This window comes from Oryzias latipes, chromosome 21 (assembly GCF_053564925.1).
Source record: "Oryzias latipes strain Hd-rR chromosome 21, Olatipes_Hd-rR_3.1".
In the NCBI taxonomy this organism is placed as follows: Eukaryota; Metazoa; Chordata; class Actinopteri; order Beloniformes; family Adrianichthyidae; genus Oryzias; species Oryzias latipes.
This window is the reverse complement of record NC_136257.1, coordinates 22,611,262-22,635,117: the sequence shown is the minus strand read 5'-3', so window position 1 is coordinate 22,635,117 and position 23,856 is coordinate 22,611,262. Positions and strand designations below refer to the sequence as shown.

The following is a 23,856-nucleotide window of genomic DNA, read 5'->3' as shown; positions in this document are numbered from 1 at the left end:
TTTATTTTCTGTTCTCCGTTTAGTCTGGAGGTAATTGATTCTCTTGGAGATAGAGAAAGTAGTTCTGATGCGATGCGTTCTGCAGGCTCAGCTGCAGCGGAAGCAGGAGAGCTGAGGGAGACTCAAAGCGTCAAAGTGCTTCCACATAAATCAGTGGCTCATTGAAATCTCAACCTCACCTCCAGGATTAGGCAGATGTTGGGGATGCCACCTGGCGGAGGATCGAGACTTCACTCCAGAAGCTGCAGGGAGGATTTTTCTGCACAATGATTCGTTTCTTTGTGCTGTTACTGAACATTACCACACCTACATAAAAACTGAAATTTGATGGAGGATTTCCGTGATTCAGATTCAAAAGCAGTGCGTGAAACGTCGACTTCCAATCCCAATCTTTGCATTATTTGGATTTATAAAAGTAGTTCGGTTTCTGATCCTTAAAGTTGGTGAAAGGGCTGATGAGTGAGAGCCCGAGCTGCGTCTTTGAAGTGCACACAGCAGCTGGCTTTGTTAGTGGGCTCCTCCCGTTCAAGTTCAGCTGCGTGCCGTTTTTGCGCGCGTCACCAGCCAGCCAGCGCGCAGCTAAGTAAGGAGCTTCCCGACGCAAGGGGAGGATGGACGGACGTGTGGATCGCGATCGAGGGAGGCTCTGACTGTGGCTCAGCACACCCATCAATGACGCCTGAACACTTTCAGCAGGATATGCTTGTTTTTGCCTGACCGAGCCTCTCCGGATTTAGACGCCGAGATTCGCCTCGTATCTGTCTCCCCGCTGAAAAACCTTCCTGGGGGTTCGTGGACGGTGAACTCAGCTCAGCTTGTTTTTGCTGTAACTGAATCAACTGAAGTTCGAGGTTTGGGGTCCGGGAAATGTTGGCATGGCCACCTCAGGAGCACATAAGTGTCCGAAGAGCGAGAAGTTGGACGAGGCGCAGGCTTTGGCCAAGAGCTGCGCAGGCAGACCAGACTTCCTGCCTTGTGATGGACTCTCCATCTGCGCGACGCACAGCCACGGGAAGTGCTTCAAGCTGCACTGGTGCTGCCACTTAGGCTGGTGTCACTGTAAGTTTGTGTTTTCATGCTTTAGATGAAATGTGCATAAAAAGTAAACAATGTCAATGTCACATAAAGACAATAACATTGAGATTTGGCAGACAACCTGGTGCAAAACAGACTGCCCAAAGGGGACACGTGGCAGGTCTTACCTTAATGTGGACGCATGAGCCAAAATTGGGTTTACCACTGGTATTTCCATCTTTAGAAACACTCTACATGATTATTTTCATTTTTAAAATCTTTTTTTTCTTCATTTTTTATCAGAAATATCTCCCAAATCATCAAAAACCTTCAGTTTTCCATCCAACAATGTTCTTAAGCAGTTTCAGACCTTTAGAGGGTGGTCACCACCTCTTCTCTGTACAAAAGGTATCTGGAATTTTTCTGCTTCTATGCCTGGAAGCCCTGTGAAATGTCACATAGTGATCCTGTTAATTGGTAAAGTGCCATGGCCTAAACATTTCAAACGGGGGGGGGGGGGGGGGGGGTTGAATTTATTCTCACAATTTAACTGATCACTAAGGCACAAATGAAAGGTGTTGTGGGCTTAAGCTACTTTTTAGAATAACCATGGTAAGAAATGTCACTCAAACGCACTCTTGGGTCTGTATGACCCTTTTTTTTTTACATCCATATCTTGTGTAGGAAGAAGTATCTGAAGTTGGGGTTAATTGCATGAACTGGAAAATAATTCTTCTTGGCCTCCGATCCTGGAATTAATCGAGATTCTTAACAATTGCTGCTGGAGTCGAACTCTAGTTTAGTTTTGCCAAAAATAAATAAATAAAAAAGAAAGCACAGCCTGTGATATCCTGTTTTATTTGCACCACGGGACTAATAGTCAACATTTGAAAACGCATTAAACTCAGACATGCGCAGGGTTTCACTGAGTGAAGACGGGGAGCTCCAATAGCTGCAGTTCCTCTAAAAAATGTGAGGACAGGTAGTCCCTATAGTGGCATCAAGGAAATTAGACGTTTTTGTCCAATTGTTTTGCATAAACGAAGACTCATATCACCAGAAGTAATAAATAACAACATAATTTTGAGTATTGTGAAGCTTACTTCCTATTTGTTAATAAGATTAGATGTCACTTGATATTCAGGACACTTTTTGGCCACACAGCAACCTCATGTTTTTTGTAATAGTTACTTAAGTGATTTTAGTTACATGATAATTTCAACTACTAGTGCTGGAAATCAGTGTGCTGCAGCTCCACTGGATCATGGACAATTTCCTTGTCACTTCAAGGAGCGTCAGTGACATTTTCAGCACTGAAGGCGCATCCTCTCCATTTGAACCGGTCCTGACCCGACACTTCAATGCAAACGCACAGCCCTAGTGTTTGAACCTGACAGGATGTCCTTCTCTTTTAGTGCTGCCCCACTTTATCCCCATCTCTCCCCAGCTGCCCTGGAAATCCTCTGATCAGTGTAAAACACAATCACCATCTTCTCTGCTGCAGTCACCCTGGGCTTATAGTGTGTGCAGCTGCACACGTTCACATTGTAATCTTCGCCATGTAATCGTTGGATTTAGATGCTCGCATTTATCCAAAGGAGAAGGGACTGATTTTGAAATATCCGATGTGGCAGGAATATTTGGGATTCCTTCCTGGAGTTTATTGCATTTGGGACTCAGTGCAACGCCCTTTCCATCATTTTGTGCACACGTGCAGTGGAACACACGCCACCAAACAGAAACTCAGGCCTTCTGTCTGACTCGGATCATCGTATTCACACATGTAAAGGGCTGCTTGAGAGCAGCTACATCAAAAACAGAGTTTCTGGCTTTATCAGTCTCTGCAGTTCACAGCTTTCCATTGGTGGACAGTCACGCACCATTAGTGAAAAATAACAGAAAACAACAGAGCTGACTGCTGAATCAGGCAGAACCAGAGCACCCACTGAGAGAAGTGTACTAGACCGCCTCCCTGCTTCTGCTCCTCGTCTGTCCAAAAACGCACAATAAGGCTAGAAGCAAATGAGAAAAATGTTGTGGCACTCTTTTTCTCATAATGTTTTAATTTTGAACGTTCCCATGACTGTTGCTTGGAGTACAAAGTTGTTCTGAAGCTGATGATTGTTCTCTGACCACAGGGACATCTGGATAGACTGCCTTTTTAATTACATTTTTAATAGCTTCCTAGGAAAACAAATAAAAAAGGTCACATGGCAATAGCTTAGCCTTTAAATTCTTAAACGCAAATGATTTTCATTATTTTCTAGGTTTAGAAAATAAACCTAGTGATTACCTGTCACTTTGTTTCCTTTCTTCCGTCAGTTTGTTGTTAAAAAACTACACCTTTAAGGCATGTGCGTTGTTTTGTTTGTGTTTTTCATGCTGTGGAGGTTTCTTTGAGATAATGAAGAGAAAATGTCGCATGTAGGTGGAGACCGTGTTCCCAGCTAGTTCCAACATCAGTCCAAGTCTCTCATTACAGCAATTAGCCGTTTTTAGTGTCACAGCCAATCTGTCACATCTGACGAGAGTTGTTGCTCAGTGCATTACTGAAACCACCTGGACTGTAGGGTTTTCTTTTTTATTTCCTCTCAGACTTTTCCCTCAGTCTCATTTGCCACACAGCGGGGAGCTTGCTGCTATCCCTGCAGGGGCAGATAGAGGTTTACTGGATTTAACTCTGCCTTGTACTTATTGATCTGTGGTCCAATTGTAATGTCACTTTAGTGCAGAAGTATAAAGATTTACAAATTATTCGTAGGATCAATGAAATGTCACCACAGGCCTGAGAGGACAATCTAGATTTATCTCCTTTGTTTGCAAACCACAAGTTCTCACGCTGCTTCATTTTGCTGCTTTGCCCTTGAGGGAAGAAAAGGTGCAAAATAAGACGGGTGTGTTATCACGCTCACGATCTCTGTTTGAAATTTTGTCATGTTGCTGCAGCTCAGTGAACCAGAAACGAAGGGGAAAATAAGAGCTTCTATCTTTTGCTTTAATTGTAACTTTATTTTCAGTCTAATTTCTATCGCTCGAATAAGAAGCACTGCCAAAAATGCTTTTGGAAGAAACACACCTTATTATTATATAATATTAAAGAAACTTCTTTTAAAATCCATAATATTTATCCCCTTGACCCTATAGATGCAAATATGTATCAAACCACTTTGGCTCCAAAATGACCTTAAAGTCCCATTCCAATCATCTTTGGATCTATTATAAAAGAGTTCCCAGAGGTCTAACAATGGCCATGTCATTTTTAGCCAAAAAAAAAAAAGCTGTTGTTTTCTAGGACATAGTTTCTGCAGGGTGGCAGTACTTCATCAGAAATTTGCCTCTAAATTGTGGGTGGGACTGTTGATGCATTTCAACCCTTTGTTTTCACTCTGTCCAACCAGCTTGTAGCCTCTCACAAACCAGCCTGACATTACCTGGTGCAAAAAAGACGCTGAGCAATATTGGAGCTATCCAATCGTACAGTTTTGAGCCATATGGCAGCTCAGACGAGGAAAACGAAGACGCACATGAATCTTTTTGTGTACAAGTGAATGCGTTGGGTTGGAGCAGAGCAGAGAGCTTGTGGCCTGCCGATTGTAGTTGGAACATAACTACTTTTTAAATGACATTATTTAGTCTGCTCCAGATTCACCGCAATTTAAATAAAGAAACACTCAGAAAATTCATTTTAATCTTCATCATCTTGATACATGTCCTTCATCATCAAACACACTCTACACAAATTTGTTAAAAACACCAAAAACTCAAATTTTCAATGGAGTCTTTCTTTGATTTAACATCTACATGACAGCAAAATCGTGGGTGAAAATTTTTATTTTACATTGCTGGGAACAAATTCAGGCATCTAAGGGTTGGGCGAACCACAATTGTCCTTTTTCTCAGAGTTATGAGTTTCTGTGGTTTTAGAGAAAAGCCCTGACTTGATCAAATTTGATATTTTTTGTGCCCTGATTTGACCTTTTTGTTGTAAATTGATGTTAAATAAGTAAAGTGAATTGAACTGACTGAACTCAGCTAAGCCAGTAAGGCTTAACATGAAATAAGGATTTAAAATATTTGTATTTTTAAAGGAAGTACTGGTAGTCATAAAATGTTCAAACAAATCACGGCTTTGTCATTTCTATGAACCAGCGCTTTGGTTTCACTCTTTAATCTCTGATGTGGATTCCTGAAAAAGTCTCTGCACAGTTTTACTCACAATTTTCTATGGGCTTATTAATTTTGAGAGCTTAATTTCCCAAGGCCCAACCAAGAGAGAAACAAAAGGCCTTTTAATTAACAAAGCACTTTGCTATTTCATGTAACACATGTGGAAATGTTCAAACTGGATCGTGGATTACCTCTATCAGCTGTTTTCTGGGCTCATTGTGTCATGTGACACGCGTTCTTTAAAGAGCTTTGTGGAGTCACAGTTGGAGCACCCTGAGTGGTCTGAGAAGTACATCTAAAATGTTTAATGAGAGCAGTTATTACCCAACTTTGATGGGAAAATTGTGTCACATACCTTCAATCTTCTTAAGTTAAGCCTAAATTAAAGCTAGACTGAGGGAAAATATGTGGCATTTGCCAAATATAAAGGAGAGTTGGGACAAATGTTTCTATAAAAATAGGCCTTTTCTGAGAATAATTAGTTCAAAAAAAAGAAGAAAAAAAAGAGGGTATGACATCTGATAGAGCTCTTGCTTTGATGACACTTCAGTTGCGTCAGTTGAGAGAGAGATGAAAAAAGATGGCCAAATTCTCATTCCTTCCTAAAGCCTCATTAGTAGCTTTAACAAAATATTTCTTTTGAACTTTACCTAATTTCTGCTCTTGAATCTCAGTATGTTTTTCTCATTCATTAAGACATTCAAATGTGGTGTACTCTAAATAGTCAGATTATGTACCTATGATACATTTACAAGTGTCATCATTATTCTTTTTCTAGCAACTCCACAGTGTGCTTGAAAAACAGAAATGAAAGTGTTGCTGACGAGGAGCTGTGACTGCGTGCTCGGTGCGCTCACTGGAATCCCCAAATGTGTTGTTACCACTAGTGTGCCTTCAGAGACATGGTACCTACCTTCTGCCAGCACAACATGGCTGCTGCCTGCCTTGTATCTATTATAACACATAGAAACCAATTGCATTATTTCAAAGAAAATACAGCCAGGTATCTGGTTAACTCATCTCAAGTCCTCCCTCCCAGCTTAATGTAATCATCAGCTTTTGCTGTTGTTCTACAATATTATCAGTCAATTTAAGATGGTCTGAAAGATTCCCATGTTGGTTTGGCATTGGTTATCTTTCCATTTACAAAAGGATTACATAGATGTCTGAGTCTGTGGTTTGTCTGACATGTTGTGATGATGCTTATTAAAGGTCTTATTTGATCTGATCTTATTTTTATAATACTACAAGTCTTTATAGACTTGATAGAATCCTCATCTGCAGTGCAGGGTTTATTAATCATTCTTTGCACATCATCATATTTTTTTGTTTACCTTGGATTTGATTATTTTTTAATTGTGAGTGAAGGTTCTCACTTATGTGACTTTATATTTGCTGAATTGAATGAGGAATTCGTGTTTATGTCTATTCACATTTTTGCAGAATCTACAGCATGTATTTTGGCTGCAAGACATGGTGCTTCTTTCAGTCTTTCTGTTATTTACTATTTAGTTAACAGTCGTGTTAAAAAAAATACAGGATGGACAGTCTTTTAGTCTTACAGTATCGTTGTTGACAAAGACAAAGATACGTATATTTATGTAGTCTGGTTTAAAAAACACACAAGGACAAGGAGGCAAAATGTAGAGCAAAAAGATCAGTCATACTAGGCAAATGCTTTAAAAAACTCAAAAACTGCTGTCTGCTTGTTTCCACTCTGATTACAGTCGACATACTAGAATTTAAAGTGGCTCTAAATGTGGAAAAGCCACACAGGAAGCAGGAAAGGCGTTTCACGTGATGCAGGCCTCTTAGCTGAAACTCAAAACTTGTGCTGCTTCCCATGCTGCAAGCCTTTTGTTGGACAAATGTAAACACAAAGACCAGCGGACGTGTGAGTGAGCCGTGTCCACTGGCCAGCTGGCTGCAGTGGGTGTTTTAAAGAATGATGGCAATATACTATAAATAACTGACAGATTTGAACAAAAGGTTACATTAAACCGAGGCATTATTTAAAGTCTTTCAATCTGTGTTTAAAATCCTCTTCACCTGACAATCTGAGGGGGCTGGTAGTGGGTTATTCATCGCTAAAGCTTTAAAATGAATCAATATTTTAACAAGACTTGCTTGTGGACTAAATGTTGAGTTTGACAGGGAACCTTCGAGCTTTGCTACGTTCGCAGACAGATGGGCTGCATGTAGAGAGTCATGTTGAAGAGGTTAATGGCTGCATCTGGAATTTTCCAGAGGATATACCTTGTGGAGTTGACTAGAGTGGGCAGCCTGTGGCTCAAAAGATCTTTTAAAAAAAAAAAAGAAGACTAGCACACTCTGAGGATTAAAAGCCTGTCGTCCTATTACCGTATTAACCTATTGAACCCTTGAATAGTACATTTTATAGACATGATCAGGCTTAGTCCGACAACCTTGTTCCAATCCTTGAATCACTGGAGTAATTGCTATATTAGGAGGTCATCCTGTTTCTGTGGATATTTTTTGACAATAGCTGTTCATTATCTCTAAAAGAAAAATGAGTCATCCCCTGTTTGTAGTGGCAAGGATCCACATGGATGGGTAGAGTTTTGAAAAGAGAAGCTGCTATATTTAATACCTTCATACATCCTGTTGTTAATAATCTCCAGCAGTGCCATGTCAGTCCACAGTGAACTGGTTCCTTTTAGTGGGATTTAATTGTTATGTGCTGAAAGGTCTACAGAGAGTGTGACATGTCCACAGTCTGCTGGTACTGGCAACAGAAAACCATAGCTATAATTTTCAAGCTTGAAAACTGATCAAAAAACCTATATTTCGCTTTATTAACACAGATGGTTTTTATTTAGTAAATATGCAATGTTTATGTAGTTGTTATGGAAATTAAAATGAGAAAAATGTGCCAGGGTGTTGTGAATTATTCCAGCTGTTAGCAGGAATCTCAATTTGAAAGAAAAAAGATGCTTATGTAGCAACATCTTTCACTCATTAATAAGAAGGTTTTTGTTAAGAATTGTAAACAAAAGCTGCAATACCTTTTTTTGATGCATCCATGGTTGTCCTAAGGCTACACTCAGCTTCAGCCAAGCTCTTTTATTACATAATAGAGTAATGGACAAAAACATAACATCAAAAAATTTGTAGCATCATCCTTAGATGAAATCCTAAACCAATGTCTTGTTTATCGATTATTATATGTCAAGCAAAGCATCCCCAGTTTAACGGCTGCTTTTTTATGAATACATATGGTTGCTATGGAAATACACACAGACACATGCAAGGTGGTGGTGGTGGTGATGGGGGGGGGGGGGGGGGGGGGTAGATGCAGGGGGGTCCTGCAGAGACCACTCAATATTTGACACTCATGAGGTTTAGCAAATAACCCATCTTTGTCCCAGTTACTTAACTTCCTTTTTTTGTGTTTATGAAGCCCTTATAAAGGGATAAGATCCCCTCAGTTCTCCTAGTTTAAAAGTGCTACCAGCACCAGCTGTTTAGCAAAGACCAGTTTAGAGGTTATGCTGTGACTCAAGTGAGCTTTGTGTCAAGAGTTGGGATGGGATTAATAACCACCACCTTGCTCCTAGGCACTGTGACTGTGACTGCAGCACAAGCATTGACCAAATATGAGAACAGGACTGAGTTACCCCTCCCACCTCGCGTTCCAAACAGGAAGTAGTTGCTGTTTCCAAGAAGCCCATAGACTTCTATTGAGAAATAAACAGCTATCACTCAGTCATTATATTTGTCAGAATAACCATTCATGCTCTGCTACTTTTTTAACATGTTCTTGCTATTTTTATTTTTTTAATTATGTTTCTGCATTGCAAGTTATTCGAGTTAAAGTATGTGGTCTCATGTTGAACGTCTGAAACATTTGAGAAATTTTCCCGAGCGCGCTTTCGTAGGGGTGTGGACTTCCAACAATCACTCCTGTTTGGCGAGAGGGGTTGCCACAGAAATGTTCGACTTGGACCAATCACTCCTTACTCAAGATTTCTCGTATCGCGAATAATTGCTGATTACGTTGAGTTTATTTTGGTTGGAGCCAAAGAAAAGTCGTTTTTTATGGTTGAGATCACACTTGTCCAACTCTGATACACAGTCAATGAGCGCAGCACTCCCTCAGGCCATGAGTAAAATGTTCAGAACTAACAGCACTTTACCCCAAATGAGATCCCCCCTTAAGAGGAGTTAAAAGAAATCAGAAAATGAATGTAGCGTCCTTTTTGCATTCAGTCTGAATTTAAATCACCTGTGGATTTATTTCCACCAGACTGCTGTGAGTGAGAGTAATTGAACACATATGTCGCTCAGGGCCATTAGACCCAATTTTAAGCTTTCAATTTGCATACTCTGTGTTCTTTTTTGAAAGGCCGCCAAAACAAACAGTGTTGGAGCAGCGTCGCCTCCGTATGTGTGCACGCTGATGTCCGTTTGAGCATCTGTCCATCTCTCAGTACTGCTCCTGGTATTTGGAGCTTCACATGGATGAATCCAATTAGATATAACACACTGGAAATTAAATGTCAACACACTGGCGTTTTACAGCTTTGACTTTCATTATTTGGGGCTCTCTTGTCTGACGAAGCTCGTCTTATTCTGAGCATGGACCTAACATCTGAGTCATTTAACAGAGAGCGCCGCTTCCCTCCTTTGTGTGCAGTGACAAAAGTGCCAGTGTTTTATGTCATCATTATTTACGGAGTAAAAAGCTTTGGCTGCGGTTTGTTTTCATCATCTTGTGTGAGTGGCTGAGGTAGTCGAATGTTGTTTCATAAAAAGATGAATGAAGTCCAATCAACCACCATGTTGCTGAAACCAGGTTGAAGTTTTTGGTGTAAAAATATAATAAAAAAGGAAAAGGTTTTGATTGAATGGATCCCCCAGCCAGTGAAACAAAAGGACAGATAGTGAGAGGAAGTGATGCATAAACCAGTCATCTTCTTCCCTTTCTCTCCCTTCCCCGGGAGCTGGATAAACACATCAGGGCTGCACTATTCAAGTAGCACAGTTCAGAGGTGGAGGCAGTGGGATGTAAGCACCGAGCAACATTTTGGATTAGGCAGTTTGCTCCATCACCTCCAAGTGCGTGAGTCACCAAAGTGGGAGGCAACACTTACAAGGAGGGTGTTAGAAAAATCATAAATGCATGTGACCACACTCCAGTATGACCTCATGTTTTACTTCACGCTATTCCGCGTGGGTAACCCCGTAAATCCGCTTACAGTGATTTTAAAGATGTAACATTTGCTTGTTTAACTTCATCCAACTAGTTATATTAGCATCCTCACTGACTGACTGTTGCCTGCTGTGGATCATTTCCGAACATATTTTCTTTTGTTTGCCCTCAGGAACATAAAGTGTTTTGTGATCTCAAAATTACTAATGACCCCAATAAAGAGCGTTTTATGAAAGACAGTGATTCAAAAATCTGTCCTTGGCTACGAGTAAGAGCGGGCTTTTATTATTCATGTTTGTAGAACATTTGTGTGGCTCTTACAGCGACCTGGAAGGTCTGATTTTATGTATTTGGACAAAAGATTTCCTAGGAGGCAAATATTTTGAGCTTTACGGCTGCGATTCAACATAAATTTAGATTGGGTTGGGTTTTTGCATCAGGTTTGGCATATATCTGGTTTACATAACTAAAACCTCACAATTGATGCTTGCTGCTGCAAGGATGGAGATGGATCTTAAGGTAGTTAATTATTCACATATGCGTTTGATGTGTTTTTTGGAGTGCCGCACATATTAGCAAACAAGTACTTTACTGAATTATTCAGGTTGGATTGAGGGATGTTAACATTCAAAGAGAGACGTTTTCAAAGACCAACTGATGAAAATCCTGTGTTTGGTGTTTTTAACATTGTTCTTGTGACCTTTTTCTCATGATGAAGAAAATATAAAATAAGTTTATATATATATATATATATATATATATATATATATATATATATATATATATATATATATATATATATATATATATATATATATATATATATATATATATATATATATATATATATAAAATTTTGGGCTAAAAACAGCATATTAATAAGTAAAGGACCACTGGGAACACAACAGAAATGATCAAGAGATCATCGGTGTGGGACTTTAACTCTGATTAATGCAGTACTTTTTTTATCAAGTTGAAGAGTTGTGCAGAGTCTGTTCTCCATCTGGTCAAGGGCACTTTGTCAAAGGCTGGAGATCCAACCAAGTATGTCTTTGATGTGCCAGTTAAAATGGAAATATTTTATAAAATTCATTTTGAGTCTTCTTATTGCAATCCAGCAGTGGCTAGATAGCATTTGTGCAAAATATAACCCAGTTCTAGTATGCTTTTTTTTTTATCATTGTCTTGTTAGAGGGTATCATTTTATCCCACCTTTACCTTTATTTTTAAAATTATGCAGAATATTTTCAGCAATTAAAGTATTTATTATACACAAATGCCCTTAGCGTTAAAGCCACTGGAACATGTTATAAGCACATCCTTCTTCATTTGCATGAACAAAATAAGATGGAGAATAATGTGGTTATGTCCCTGATCTAGGGAAAATGAGAAAAATGGTAATATAAAAGAATTAGAAGACTGTGAGGGTTAAAACTGGCAGCACAGTCTTTTATTAGGGTGACTGATATATCAAATCGCAAAACAAAGTTCAAACTAATAAACACAAATGACTGGGACAAAACAAAGTGTGTAATGTCAGAATTAATTAATATATATTCTCAGACTTTTCAAAAGTAAAATAACCAGAATACAATCTGAAAAAACAACACAACTACTCAAATAGTAAAGTATTAAATGGCTGCTAACCATAGAAATAACACAAACGTATTCTGCAGTTTTTAATTGGGCCCAAGTTAATCATGTTTCTGTTGTTGTATGCTGTGTTTTCCAGAGTCCAAACAGATAAAAGTTTTTTAATATTTTGCTTTCCATCTGAAAAAAGTTGCTTTATTTTATTATTAATGTTATACAGGTCCCACTGAGCAGTCCTTTTGTGCTGTTTCTCTGACAACTATCATCACTTGCAGTGCGTGAGTCACAATTGCTTCTTTGCTCCTCTGACAAACCCTCTCTAGTACTTATGCCCTTTTTCTCACAATGAAGAATATCTATAAAGAAAATTCAGATTAAAATTGCATTTCTGAGTATTTCTTTATTCAGATCATTGTGAATCAGGAGCAGATGAAAAAATGCCACTGGAAAAAGCTTGAACCTGTTACGTGAAATCTATAGTCGGCGAGCCACGAGCTCCCTGCTCCGCTCCAATTCTGATGCATCCACTTGCAGACAAATACTTCCATGTACATCTTTATTTTCTTCATCTGAGCTGGTATCTGGCTCAAAACTGTACGGCAGGATAGCGCCAATATTGCTCACCATTTTGGGGTTGCTGGGGTTGTAAGACGCTGTAAGCTAGTGGGAGAGAGTGTAAAAAGTATGTCCTATTAACAACAGTTTTTATTTTTTTATTTTAGCTGAAAATGGCATAATCACATTTGATAGATCACTGGGAACGCTTATACAATAGATCAAAAGACCATCTGAGTGGGACTTTAATGAACATTATCCTGAAAGTTTATTGATGCTATATTTTCTTTTGCCCCAATGAAACTGAGTTCAGTATTCTGCTGGTACTTTCTTTCTTTTAAAAAATTGTACACTTTCTTCTTTTATAGGCTTTTCTCTTTTAACTGAAAAATTTGAAAGATGCCTGCTGATGCTGTCAATGTTGACATAGTAGCAACGATATGTACTTTATTATTCGACCGCTTGTCGAGCCTGCATACCACAACTTTCTTTGCTCATTTAAACAAACAAAAATGTATTTTGGGCTTTTAAATGTTAAAGCTATTCTTTCTGGTTGTTTATCTGTTTGTTTGCATGTTTGTATAAATATTCAAATGGTTAAGATTCTTAACACAGAGATTTCTGCAGTAACATGAAGGATTTATAATATGATATGTTGTCTTTTACTGAGTCATTTTATTTTCGTTGTCCCCACTTTTAGGCAAATACGTCTATCAACCCATGACCAATGTGTGCCAGCTGCCCAGCACTGCTGTGCCGCCTGTTGGATCAGAGTATGGCGGCACCATCGACCTGTCCGCCTCTTTGGCTGAGCGCTTTCTGAAGTTGGCCCCCAGCTTCAAGTCTCCGCCTCACCTGGAATCGCCAAAGTATTGCATCATCGCAGACCTTTTTGTGGATGACTACGTTGTCAAACGGATCAATGGAAAGATGTGCTATGTGCAGCGCCCCCCGCCTCCCTTACCAGAGCCGCCTCACCCTCCTACACCTCCCCCTGCTGCTATAGCTTCACCTCCAATTCCCCAGAAAACCAATCAGCCTCAGCAACCTGTCAAGCTTACAGCCCAGCACATGCCTGCACCTGAGCAGGCAATTCAACAGGTGTGCAGAGAACACAAACACCCCTCCCCTGTCGACAAGATAAAGGGCCCCAAAATGGACCACTGCTCTTCACCATCCAGCTCCGAGGACTCTGGCATCAACGCGTTGGGTCTGCACTACCTGGAGTCCTGTGAGGACGAAACCGATGAGGACGACGATTTGAGCTCAGATGGAAACTCAAGCCCCAGCAGTCTGTGGGACCAAGACGACTGTTCCCTCCTGTCTCCCTCCAAGTCTATGATAGAGATCATCGAGAAGATCGAAACAACTGTGTAACTCCAGTGGTCCTGACATGGACACCCTCTGTGAAGAAGATCAGCAAAGAAAAATCTTACTCTTGGTTTTGAACCCCCCCCCCCCCCCCCCCCCCCCCCCCTCCAGTAGCTTTTTAACAGCTTTGCAAAGTTGTTTTGCATCAAATTTGCTTTCCTGCAGGGGACCGAGGACTTTACACCCACAACCTTACACAGCCTCTCCTCTGCTCTGCTCCCCTGCATGGAAATCATTTCTGGAACTTTTCAGCTCAAATGAGGAAGCACAGAACCATGAAGTACATGCACATTGGACCAAAAAAAAAACACACTCCTAAATGTGGTTTTATGATGAAAATGGTAAAAAAACAAAACAAAAAACCAGTCCTAATGAATTTAGACTAGGTGCACGGCAGATGGTAGTAAATGAGAATCTTTTTTGTAATTATATTCTTTTTACTGGAGCCAAGCTGTTTACAAGTAGAGATGGTTGTTTTCATTAGGATAAAAGAAGAATTAGGTAATTCTTGGTGTCCTTTAGTTGTCAGTCTCCCAGACGTTAGTCTACTTCAGGATTCAAGTGCAGATGAGCACACCAACCCTTGTTCTCCAGTTAGTGGCTCCACCCACACATATTAGTAATTTTGACACTTCACGTAATGACTACATGGCCAGCTACCTCTCATGGGCCTGAAGCACATCGGCCCTTTAATCCACTCCCCCCCTAGTGAATGGGCTCAGAGCTGCAGCGGCTTTTTTCACTTTGACACAAAGGATTCTCGGACGGTGGTTTGTCTGCACTTTACTGACACCATCACAGACGGCAGGTTGGTCACTAATCGACAATCAATGCCTACAAGGAAGCACATTCCTGCACTGGACCTTCCAGCCAGGACCATGACTACTTCCAAATCCATTTATCAGGCATTAGCATGTTCTTCTGGTCAATTTTTGTAGTCAGGTCCAACTGGGCTGCAGTTCTGTTTAGGGCTAAATGAGGCATCAAGCCAAGCACGACTTGCACTGACCTCTATTAGGAGCTGAGATGATGGAAACTATGTGGGAGTGTGAGCGGCGCAGCACGGTGACAAAAGCAGGAGATGAGTTGTCACAGTAGAGATTAGTGATGTACACATTGTAGAAGAAGTATACCAGATTTATTGATATAATGCTATATTATAACACACTTAAATTCTTATTTACTTCTGTGGCTCTTGAGTGTGACATGTCCATTTGAGCCAATATAAAGGCTGGAAATGTCACACTCATTTTGTGCTATTGGGGAGAGAAGTAAATCACTTTTTGCACCTTTTTAAGGGAGATTATAGTATGAATTGGGATGCTAAAACATGTGTTGTGATATTGTGACTGACATAAATTACCAAAACAGAAAGATGACCCCTTATTAATCAGTAAAATTTAGATGGAATGGGTAATTTCTTTTTTGTTGCGATTTATTTTCCTGAGATTTTAGCAGCAAATATGACCAAAATTCCACTAATTTCATGTAGTCTTGATGCACTAACTGTCTAAATAAGTCATTTTGCATGACTGTATTTATAGCCTCAAATTTATAATTCCATGTACCCCATTTTGTGAACAAGTGTTCAAAAAGCACACAATTCCTGACAAATCAGTTATTCAATTTTTTTTAAACAAAAAAAACAAAACAAAATGTTGCACTCAAAAGCCCCTCTTAAAATGTGTCATGTTCTTAATATTGTCATATTATTTTCATATGAATAAATCTGAGCAAAACTGTTGTTTTCATTTTATTTTTTCAACTAGCTCAGGCTTTTTTAAAATTTATTTTACAAGTCATGAGCCTCTTTCACTCAACACACGGATGACTAATACTTTCCAGAGGCAAACTAATTTAGGTGATCCAGTTAAAGTGAGTCACTGATTTAGATTTGAAAATCTAGTAAAAATGTTTTGCACCTCACAGTTGCTTCTGTACAAATCTGGGCTGCCCTTGCGCTGCACTTGCACAGACATCATAGTTTAAAGAGGAAGCTAATTCAGACTTGACAGCTAAAGTGTGACCTGGGCAAGAGTTTTATTCAAGAAGAAATCCATCTCCAGCCAGCAAAACTAGTGAATTTCTGCACACTTCCATGACTGCTTTTTCCACATTTTGTCAAGAAGCTGCAGATGCCTTTTTCACCTTGACGGCAAACTGAGATTGATTTACCCATTCCTTTTCCACTTGCATTGCATGTATTGATTCTTCTGCTTGTACAGAGAGAATTCTGAAACATGGATGAAATGTTAAACCGGTTTGTATAAATGTACATTTTACTATCCTGTTCTGCAAAGAAGAAGAAAAGTAGGGTTCTCCAAATGCTGAAAGAGAAGTGAAAGAGGAGGAAACAGTGTAAGGGTGCAGAGAGAGGAAAGGAAGTTAAATTACAATGATGATGATGATGTAACAACGTGTAATGTCTCGCCAGGCACTAGGTGGTAAAGATTTGCAAATTTTATTTATTTTTTTGCTTCCAAAACTTCAGGTACACTTCATGAAGCTTCTGCCCACACTGCTTATCCCTCCCAGCAAAGTCACTCAGTTGGCAGACACCTTGAGCTACACAAACACACATACAGACACACAAATGCAAAAAAAAGCCCTTGTTCAAGGACTGCTTTGCAGGCAGGACTGGCACAGCTTGAGTTGCACAAGATACAGAAAGATGTCACTTTCACTTTGCTTCAATTTGACGTGTGTTATAAAAAAGGCGGGCTTCCTCGGAAAGTCACCTCTAAATTTTTTACAGCTGGCTTTACTCTGCAGGGAACAAGGCAAAGCAGACCTCAAATCCTGAGTGGAGGCTTTAAAAAAATAAATAAAAATGTGGAGCAAAATCGCCCACAGAATTAGAGTCAGATGAAACATTGATAGCTTTAAGATCACTTATTTTCCTCAAAGGATCATTCTATCTCGCTATCTGTAACTGTAAACTTTACATGTCCAGATACCTGAAAAATGTCAAGAATGGACTCTAACAACATTTAAAGAAAATTTAACAAATCATTTGTATTTTCCTTAACTTGAAGTCTTCTGACCTTTTCTTTTTTCTCAGTGGCATTGGTTGCATTAAATAATATATATATTTTTAAAAGAGATTGATATTAGTGATCCGGGGCCACAACTCTATAAAAACATTTTGACATGTAAAAAAAAATCAAGGAAAAAAAGAGTTCCTGTGTTCCGCATCTGAAATTTTCAGGGAAATCAATCAACAAAAAGAATTACTTCAAAATAGACTTTTGCCATTTTTTACCATAATTTAAGAATCTTTTAAGACTTTTTGGATTTTAAACAAGGCTTACGAACATATTTTTGCAGTGCTATACTGAGCCTAATATCTAATGTTAAAAACTGCAGCAAGTTAGAAAAGATCACATGTAATAGTATCCAGCCCAGTAAGTGATACGTCTTTAGTTCAGTGTTGAATATTTTAGCACTTATTAGAGATTTGAAGTATTAAAATAAAATTGAGGTGCCCTGCAATATCTAGAAGTTTCGGATTTCACCCAATTTCAAATGTGACAGTTTGTCACTGAATTTGTTTTATCTCCGCAGTGAAATCCAACAGTACATTTCCGTCATCCAGGCTTCTTCAGACTGCCTTCCAGAGCTAAACCAACATATTTTGTCACTGTTATTGGCCTACTATAGCAGGCAGCAAGCAGGTACCAGAGGCGCTGATAAACAGCCAGACACAGCTTTTCCTGGGCCTGCTCGGCATGTGATGGGTTTCTGATAAGCTCTATAAACAGCAGGCTGTCACCTGGAGTGCAGTTCTGCTCTCCCTGCCTGTAAAATATTCATTACTTTTTTTTTGTCAGTGTCTGCCCTCTCCTTTGAAATGGATTTTTCACACTTTTTTTTTCCTTTAGACACAGAGACTGACTTTTTCCGTGCAAACTGTAGGCAGCAGCACTAGACTTTAGTGTTCCTTTTTAATGTTCTTTTTTCTCTCTCACAGAAAGTTACTAAGTGATTCACGTTTTCACCACTCCTGCTGGACAGCCGGTGGGAGTTACTTGTTTGTGATGGCAGAATGACTCAGTTGTGAAGCCTAAATGGGGTTTTTGTTGCTGCGAGCAGGTCTTGCCTATCTCCCTTGAAAAGAGAAGCCATTTTGCAAAGGCAATTTGCGAAACCTCTCCAAGTGGACAGCATGAGAAATTCTGCACTAATAAGGCTCTCCAGCGTGGTCATTAATGGAACAATGGTGTTCCTGGTGCACTGAAGCAATATGAGTCTGAATCTATCTTAATCGCATCAAAGAACTGGAGGATGTCAAGGAAGCCCACACTTGAAAGCACGTCACAGTGAGTAGTTTCTGTGAGTCTTTTCAGTAGCTTTATTATTATATATATATATATTTTAATATTCCTACATCTTTAAAAAGGACAAGTGGGGCATTGCTGTTATCAGAAGCAGGCAGATGTATGTACTTTGTAAAATTGCGTGAAAACTGGATTAAGGTAATTTGGGGGCAGAAGATTCATGGTTGACTAGGAGTAATAAATATGATCTTTTTACAGTTCCACCTTAAATGTGAGAGGTTGTAAAGAATTTTTACATTCATTTCAGCAACCAAAAATATGAACCAATTCCAAAAAATCTCAATTTGAAGTTCTCTAGGATTTCATCAAATTGCCTGACTGAGGAAGGATCGCAATCAGCTCTGCTCACACAATTTACAGAGCTGTTTTAAGTCATTAGCATCAAGGCACACAGCTTCATGATGATAAACAAAGATGAAATGAAAAAAAGATGTTAATGTAAGTCTGCAACCTCAAAAAACCCTCTAATTTCTCTGTGCCTCCTGTAGTTGATGGATAATTACAATCTGAGTATGTAATCACATGACTGGTACAGCTGCAATCCTCTTCAGAAGCATTTTGGACCAATGCTTCTGAAAGCTATCACTGAATATCTCCCTTGCTCCTTTTTTGTTGAATATATTTATTAAAGCATACCTAAAATAGTGAAACATAAGTAGGCCAGAGCTGGACCCCAACAGCTTCGGGCAGATATGTCTGGTAAGAATATTTATAGAGAGCTTTCTAACTCCAAAAACCCTGTCAACCATAAAAGAAGAAGAAGAGGGAGCCTTAATGGCACCTCAGGAGCTTTGAGGATCCATTTGTGCAAAGATCTTGAAGGAAAATGTGTTCCTCAAAGACACATAATAGTGCTGAATCTGTAGAATCAACAATACAACTTGTGTGGGCTATTCTCCCATTTTAAAACATCTGAAATGCCTTTTCTTTCTGCTCTGTATCTTCTGATAGTCCACCCAAATCAGCTTTTATTGTTGGAAGCAGGAATCAGTGGAGGCTCACTCCCCTTTGCAGAAGACAAGTCAACCGCCAGGTCTTATAAAAAAACCTGGTTGTTACACTTCTTATGTCTAAGTGTACAGATTTTCTTAAGTTGCAGATGTCCAGGACTGCTATTGAGCTTTTTTGCTATTTGATTCCGGATAGCTAGGATGCAGCACGCCCACTGAAACCATTGAATTTTTATCTGAATAGAAAATAGTACACCTACACTACGGAGTGAGTGTGTGGCAAAAAAAAAAAGAAGGCTGCCCTGTTTCTGGCCTTGAATGCTCCTTTTTTGTAACAACTTTAATAAAAAATAATACGTTTCATCTGAATGTACCATCAGGAAAAATAAATGCTCATGCTGGATTTGCCTTAATTTGCTTCAAGTATCACTTTATTAAAACATTTGGTCTCAAAGTTAGATTTAAGCAACATTGGATGACAATAATGACATTGTATTGCATTGTATTGTATTGCAATAAAAGCAAGTAGAATTAATTAATTTAGCTTCAATAACTACGGTACTGATTGTTCAAAAAGTTAATAATTATTGAAAGGTCCTGACTTTAAACCGGTTTTGTGCACTATAGTCCCCATGTATGTGAATACAACTATTTAAACAACAAAGAAAAATTTAGATTTACTCAAAAGGAACACAAAAAACGGCTTAGGCAAAAAAAAAAAGTAGCAGTTGCACTGTGTGTCTGCCAAACTATCCAGATGACATTAGCAGTGTGTAGCTTAACTATCCTGCTGGATCCGATGAAGACCGGCGGGGGTGCTGCACCATGGCACCTCCAAAGAGCTTCTCAACAAGGCGTGTCACAGCCCAGCTCTCCGATCCCACACCGTACTCTTCATCTCCACCAACATCATTAGCATGTAAATGACAGTGCAGTCCTGGCTGCTGCAAACCTACAGCTTCTCTGTGCTTTAATGTGATTTTCTGCATTGTTGTGGGATTATGGAGTGGGAGGCTGGGTGCAGGTCACTGAGAGGTGGGGCTAGCTAGAGCCCTCAATGAGTGGCAAGGGTTACATCTTGCAGAGCACTTTCATGGATAAAAGGGGAAAAGGAGCGGTTCCTTCAAACCTTTTCCCCACATAAAGTGCATGACTGAAGGAAGTTAAGAGGTACCTCTAAAGCCAAGTGGAGATAATTCAAAATTTATAGACTCTATTGGTGGAGGAAAACGAGAAAATAATTTTAGAAAGTTATTGAAAATCTTTGCACGAGTTCCAGTAGTTGGGAATGGGACAACAAATTGTTTTAGACTAATAATTTCCATTTTCACACATGGAAATCTACATTTTATGCAACCTCCAAAATGAAACAAAATAATATTATATTAAACTGAAAAAACATCGTTATTAAAATCACACATTTTCTGTATGACGTTTATTTTTTTAAAGTTGTTGAAGAAGTGTAGGAAGCAATACAATGCCTAAGTCCTTAAGATTAACAACTATAATGAGCTGCAGAGTTCTTTTAAGTTTGCTACTTTTTGAAATGTGAAGGTCAGATTTATGTGTAAAGCACATTTATAACAGTCCATGCCTGAAGTACAGTGCACTCTTAACATATATTTATTAAAGTTCCCCTCCGATCATCTTTTGATCTATTGTAAAAGGATTCTCAGTAGTCTTTTAATTATAATCATTCATTATTTAGCCTAAATTAAAATAACTGTCATTTTCTATGACATAGTTTTTTTGCAGAGCATCAGTATATCATTTGAAATTTGTCTCTGAGTTGTGGGTTAGATTGTTAGCCATAAGTAAGCCTGCTTTCATTTCCCATCATGAATTTTTTTACACTCTCTCCTGCTAGCTTACAGCCTCCTACAACCTCAATCTAACATTACCGTCGTGCAATATTGGAACTATCCAACCGTGCAGTAAGTCAGATGACAGCTGAGACATGAAGTGGATGGATATATTTACAAGTGATTCATCTGAGTGGAATGGAGCAGGGAACTTGTGGCTTCCCATAGTAGCTTCTACATTACACCTACAAGCTTTATTAAACTGCTTTTTTGTCTGCTCCCGCTCCAGAAATACTCAGAAGCACAAGTTTAAGCGTATTTTTCTTTCTATATGTCCTCCATCATAAGAAAAAGGCCACAAGAACATTAAAAAAACATATTCATTGGAGTGGGTCTTATAGTTGTTCTTAAAGTTTTTTCTTAAAAAAAAATCAATAACAGCAATCCAAGTTATAAAATATTCTAGTTTCCTGCAACCATAGCTTCAGTCAGTTTTTAATCAAACATCTTCATTTTATAGCACATCAAGCTTTTCCACATACAGGCAGTGTTAAATCTTCTGCTTCTGACACTGGTTGTCATCTCTGCCTCATTTCCTGCATCTGTGATTCCATTTTCGCTTTTTATATTCCCTGTGAGCTCTAATAAAATAAATTGAATTAATCACTAACTCTTAAACTGCCTTTTTTTTTTTTTTTTTACCAAAACGCTGCAAAGCTCTGTGTCACAAAGACAGACAATGATGAAAGGGACACTACCGGCCCTAATAAATCTTAAACTAAGCCCCCTGTGGTTTCAAGAACCACTCAAAAAAGAGACTCTTTGAAAGAGTCAAATGGTGAAAACATTTTCATTTAATTGGCAATGTTTCTTTTTTTAAATATATATTTCCCCTCATGTTTGCTAGCTCTAATTACAGCAGTATATAAACTCAAACTCTTTCCATGCAATGGCTCACTTCACGTAAATCTCCATGTATAGATATTTTTAGGGGTAGATTAATTCATATAATCTGGTCAGACGACGAGTTTCTTCAACTTACTTTGAAAAAAATTGTATATTGAGTGAAGCTGCTGAGGGTGGGGTGTGTCCATGTTACAGCTTTGCACAAACAGACAAACAGGTGTAAGAAGCAAATTTCACTGCTGCAAAATGAAGAGAGACAGAGAAGGTTAGTGGCTTTAGATTGCCGGATGATTCAGTGCAACAGGCCTTGCTCAGTACATGCTTCTCTCCTTGAGGGTAAGCTTGCTGTGGCTGCTTTAAATTATTTAAAAGACCAACAGACTCTTCTGCCTCCCACGAGCCCGAGAAGAGGCAGACGGAGAGCTGGGGCGCTGATGCTAGAAATAACAGCAGAAAAATTTGGCTGTTGTGATTTCAGAATATAGGATTAGTGTGTGGTTCAGAGATTCCTGCAGTTGATGAGCGAAGAGTCTAGAAAACGTCCTGAAGCACGCAGGTCTGCAGAGCATTTTCATGGCCGTTGCAGCATCGTCCTGACAAAAGGAAACTCAGTCACTGTCCTGGCCTCTGCTGCCTTGCATCTCACAGCTGAAACCCCCACCTCCCAGATCAGAGTCGTCTCTACTTTTCCGGAAAGTGGCAGTCAATCTTTCCTCTACAGCAGGTATGACCAATCAACTCTGGGAGGAGTGATAGATCCCTGACTCCTGTCACTTCTTACTACAAATCCATGCCTGGAAATCACACAGCCAACCATTTTTCTGCATTTTCATGAGGATATTCCTCAGGGTTCAAAGAGGGAAACACTCACCTGCATATAAACAGTCAACCCATGAAGTGTTTATATTCTATTCTCCCTTCCTCCCGTCTGAAATGTACCAAATACAGTCAACAAGCGGAAGGAGAATCCTTTGATGTAATCTGTTAGTCATTTATATAGCCTATTGTTGTACAGTTAAGACAATATGACCTAACTGGAATGGTGTAGACTAAATTGGATCATAGCAATCATAATTAAAAAAGCTTTGTTTTGTTTTTGTTGTGCAGCACTTTAAGACAACCTTGGTTCCAAAGCTGGGCTTTAAAATTTAATGTTTTCTGTTCAAAATCTGGTTCTATAAAACCCAGACCAAGAAACATTTTAACACTGTGGTGTTGGTAAATATCAGCTTTATGAATATGGGATTTCTTTGTAAATACATGGAAGATAACCTGATAAATTCCTTCCTTATTTTGCTTTTTTGCTGCATATTCCTGTTATTTAGTCCTAAGTTAATATCTCCATTTAGCCAGACTTTTACTCACGCTCTAAGGAAGGGGTGTCCAAACCTTTGCAAAGAGGGCCAGATTTGGTGAGGTGAATATGTTTGTGACAATGCAAACCATTTGGCCTGACATTCTTTGAACTATTTTAATACTTAAAGCAAATTATTTAATGACAGTTTTATTGCACTGGCATTCTTTTCATTTATTCACATAGAAAACAAATATATCTAAGTACATTTTTACCAAAATTACTGTCAATTTGTTAATTTTTTAACTGTTCAGTCCCACTTAGCCTGTCTTGTCTGTTATATTAAACTCCATGAAAACAGTTACAGTCTCTTGGCATATAAGGCAGACACAGTTGTTTCATATTTCACTAAAAAGACATGCTGATTTCCACTTGTCTTGGAAGCGGTCTAACTCACTGTCAACTTTTCTTTTTTATTTCCAATTGACATTTTAGAAATGAACTAGAAAGTGTCACAGAAGGGTCGCACGGCAGTGTTTTCTCACAGGTTCACAACGACTGCAAACGTAATTTAGTCGACCACAATCAAGAAAACGAACACGGTTTTTAGAAAAAGGCTGGGGGCCGCGTGTATTTTAGATAGATTTTGTGACAGGAGCCTGTGGTTCATTGGAAGTTTGAATGTTGGCCACAT

The 23,856-nt window shown here is 39.1% G+C and overlaps 1 protein-coding gene across 1 annotated transcript; it reads left to right on the top strand.

The window, feature by feature from the left end:
• The first annotated feature begins 190 nt into the window (after positions 1 to 190).
• zgc:162707 (UPF0524 protein C3orf70 homolog B) lies at positions 191 to 15,613 on the top strand. Its single transcript, XM_023950671.2, has 2 exons — positions 191 to 1,059; positions 13,203 to 15,613. The coding sequence occupies exons 1-2, from the start codon at positions 876 to 878 to the stop codon at positions 13,877 to 13,879; spliced, it is 861 nt and encodes a 286-aa protein (XP_023806439.1). The 5' UTR covers positions 191 to 875; the 3' UTR covers positions 13,880 to 15,613.
• The last annotated feature ends 8,243 nt before the right edge of the window (positions 15,614 to 23,856 follow it).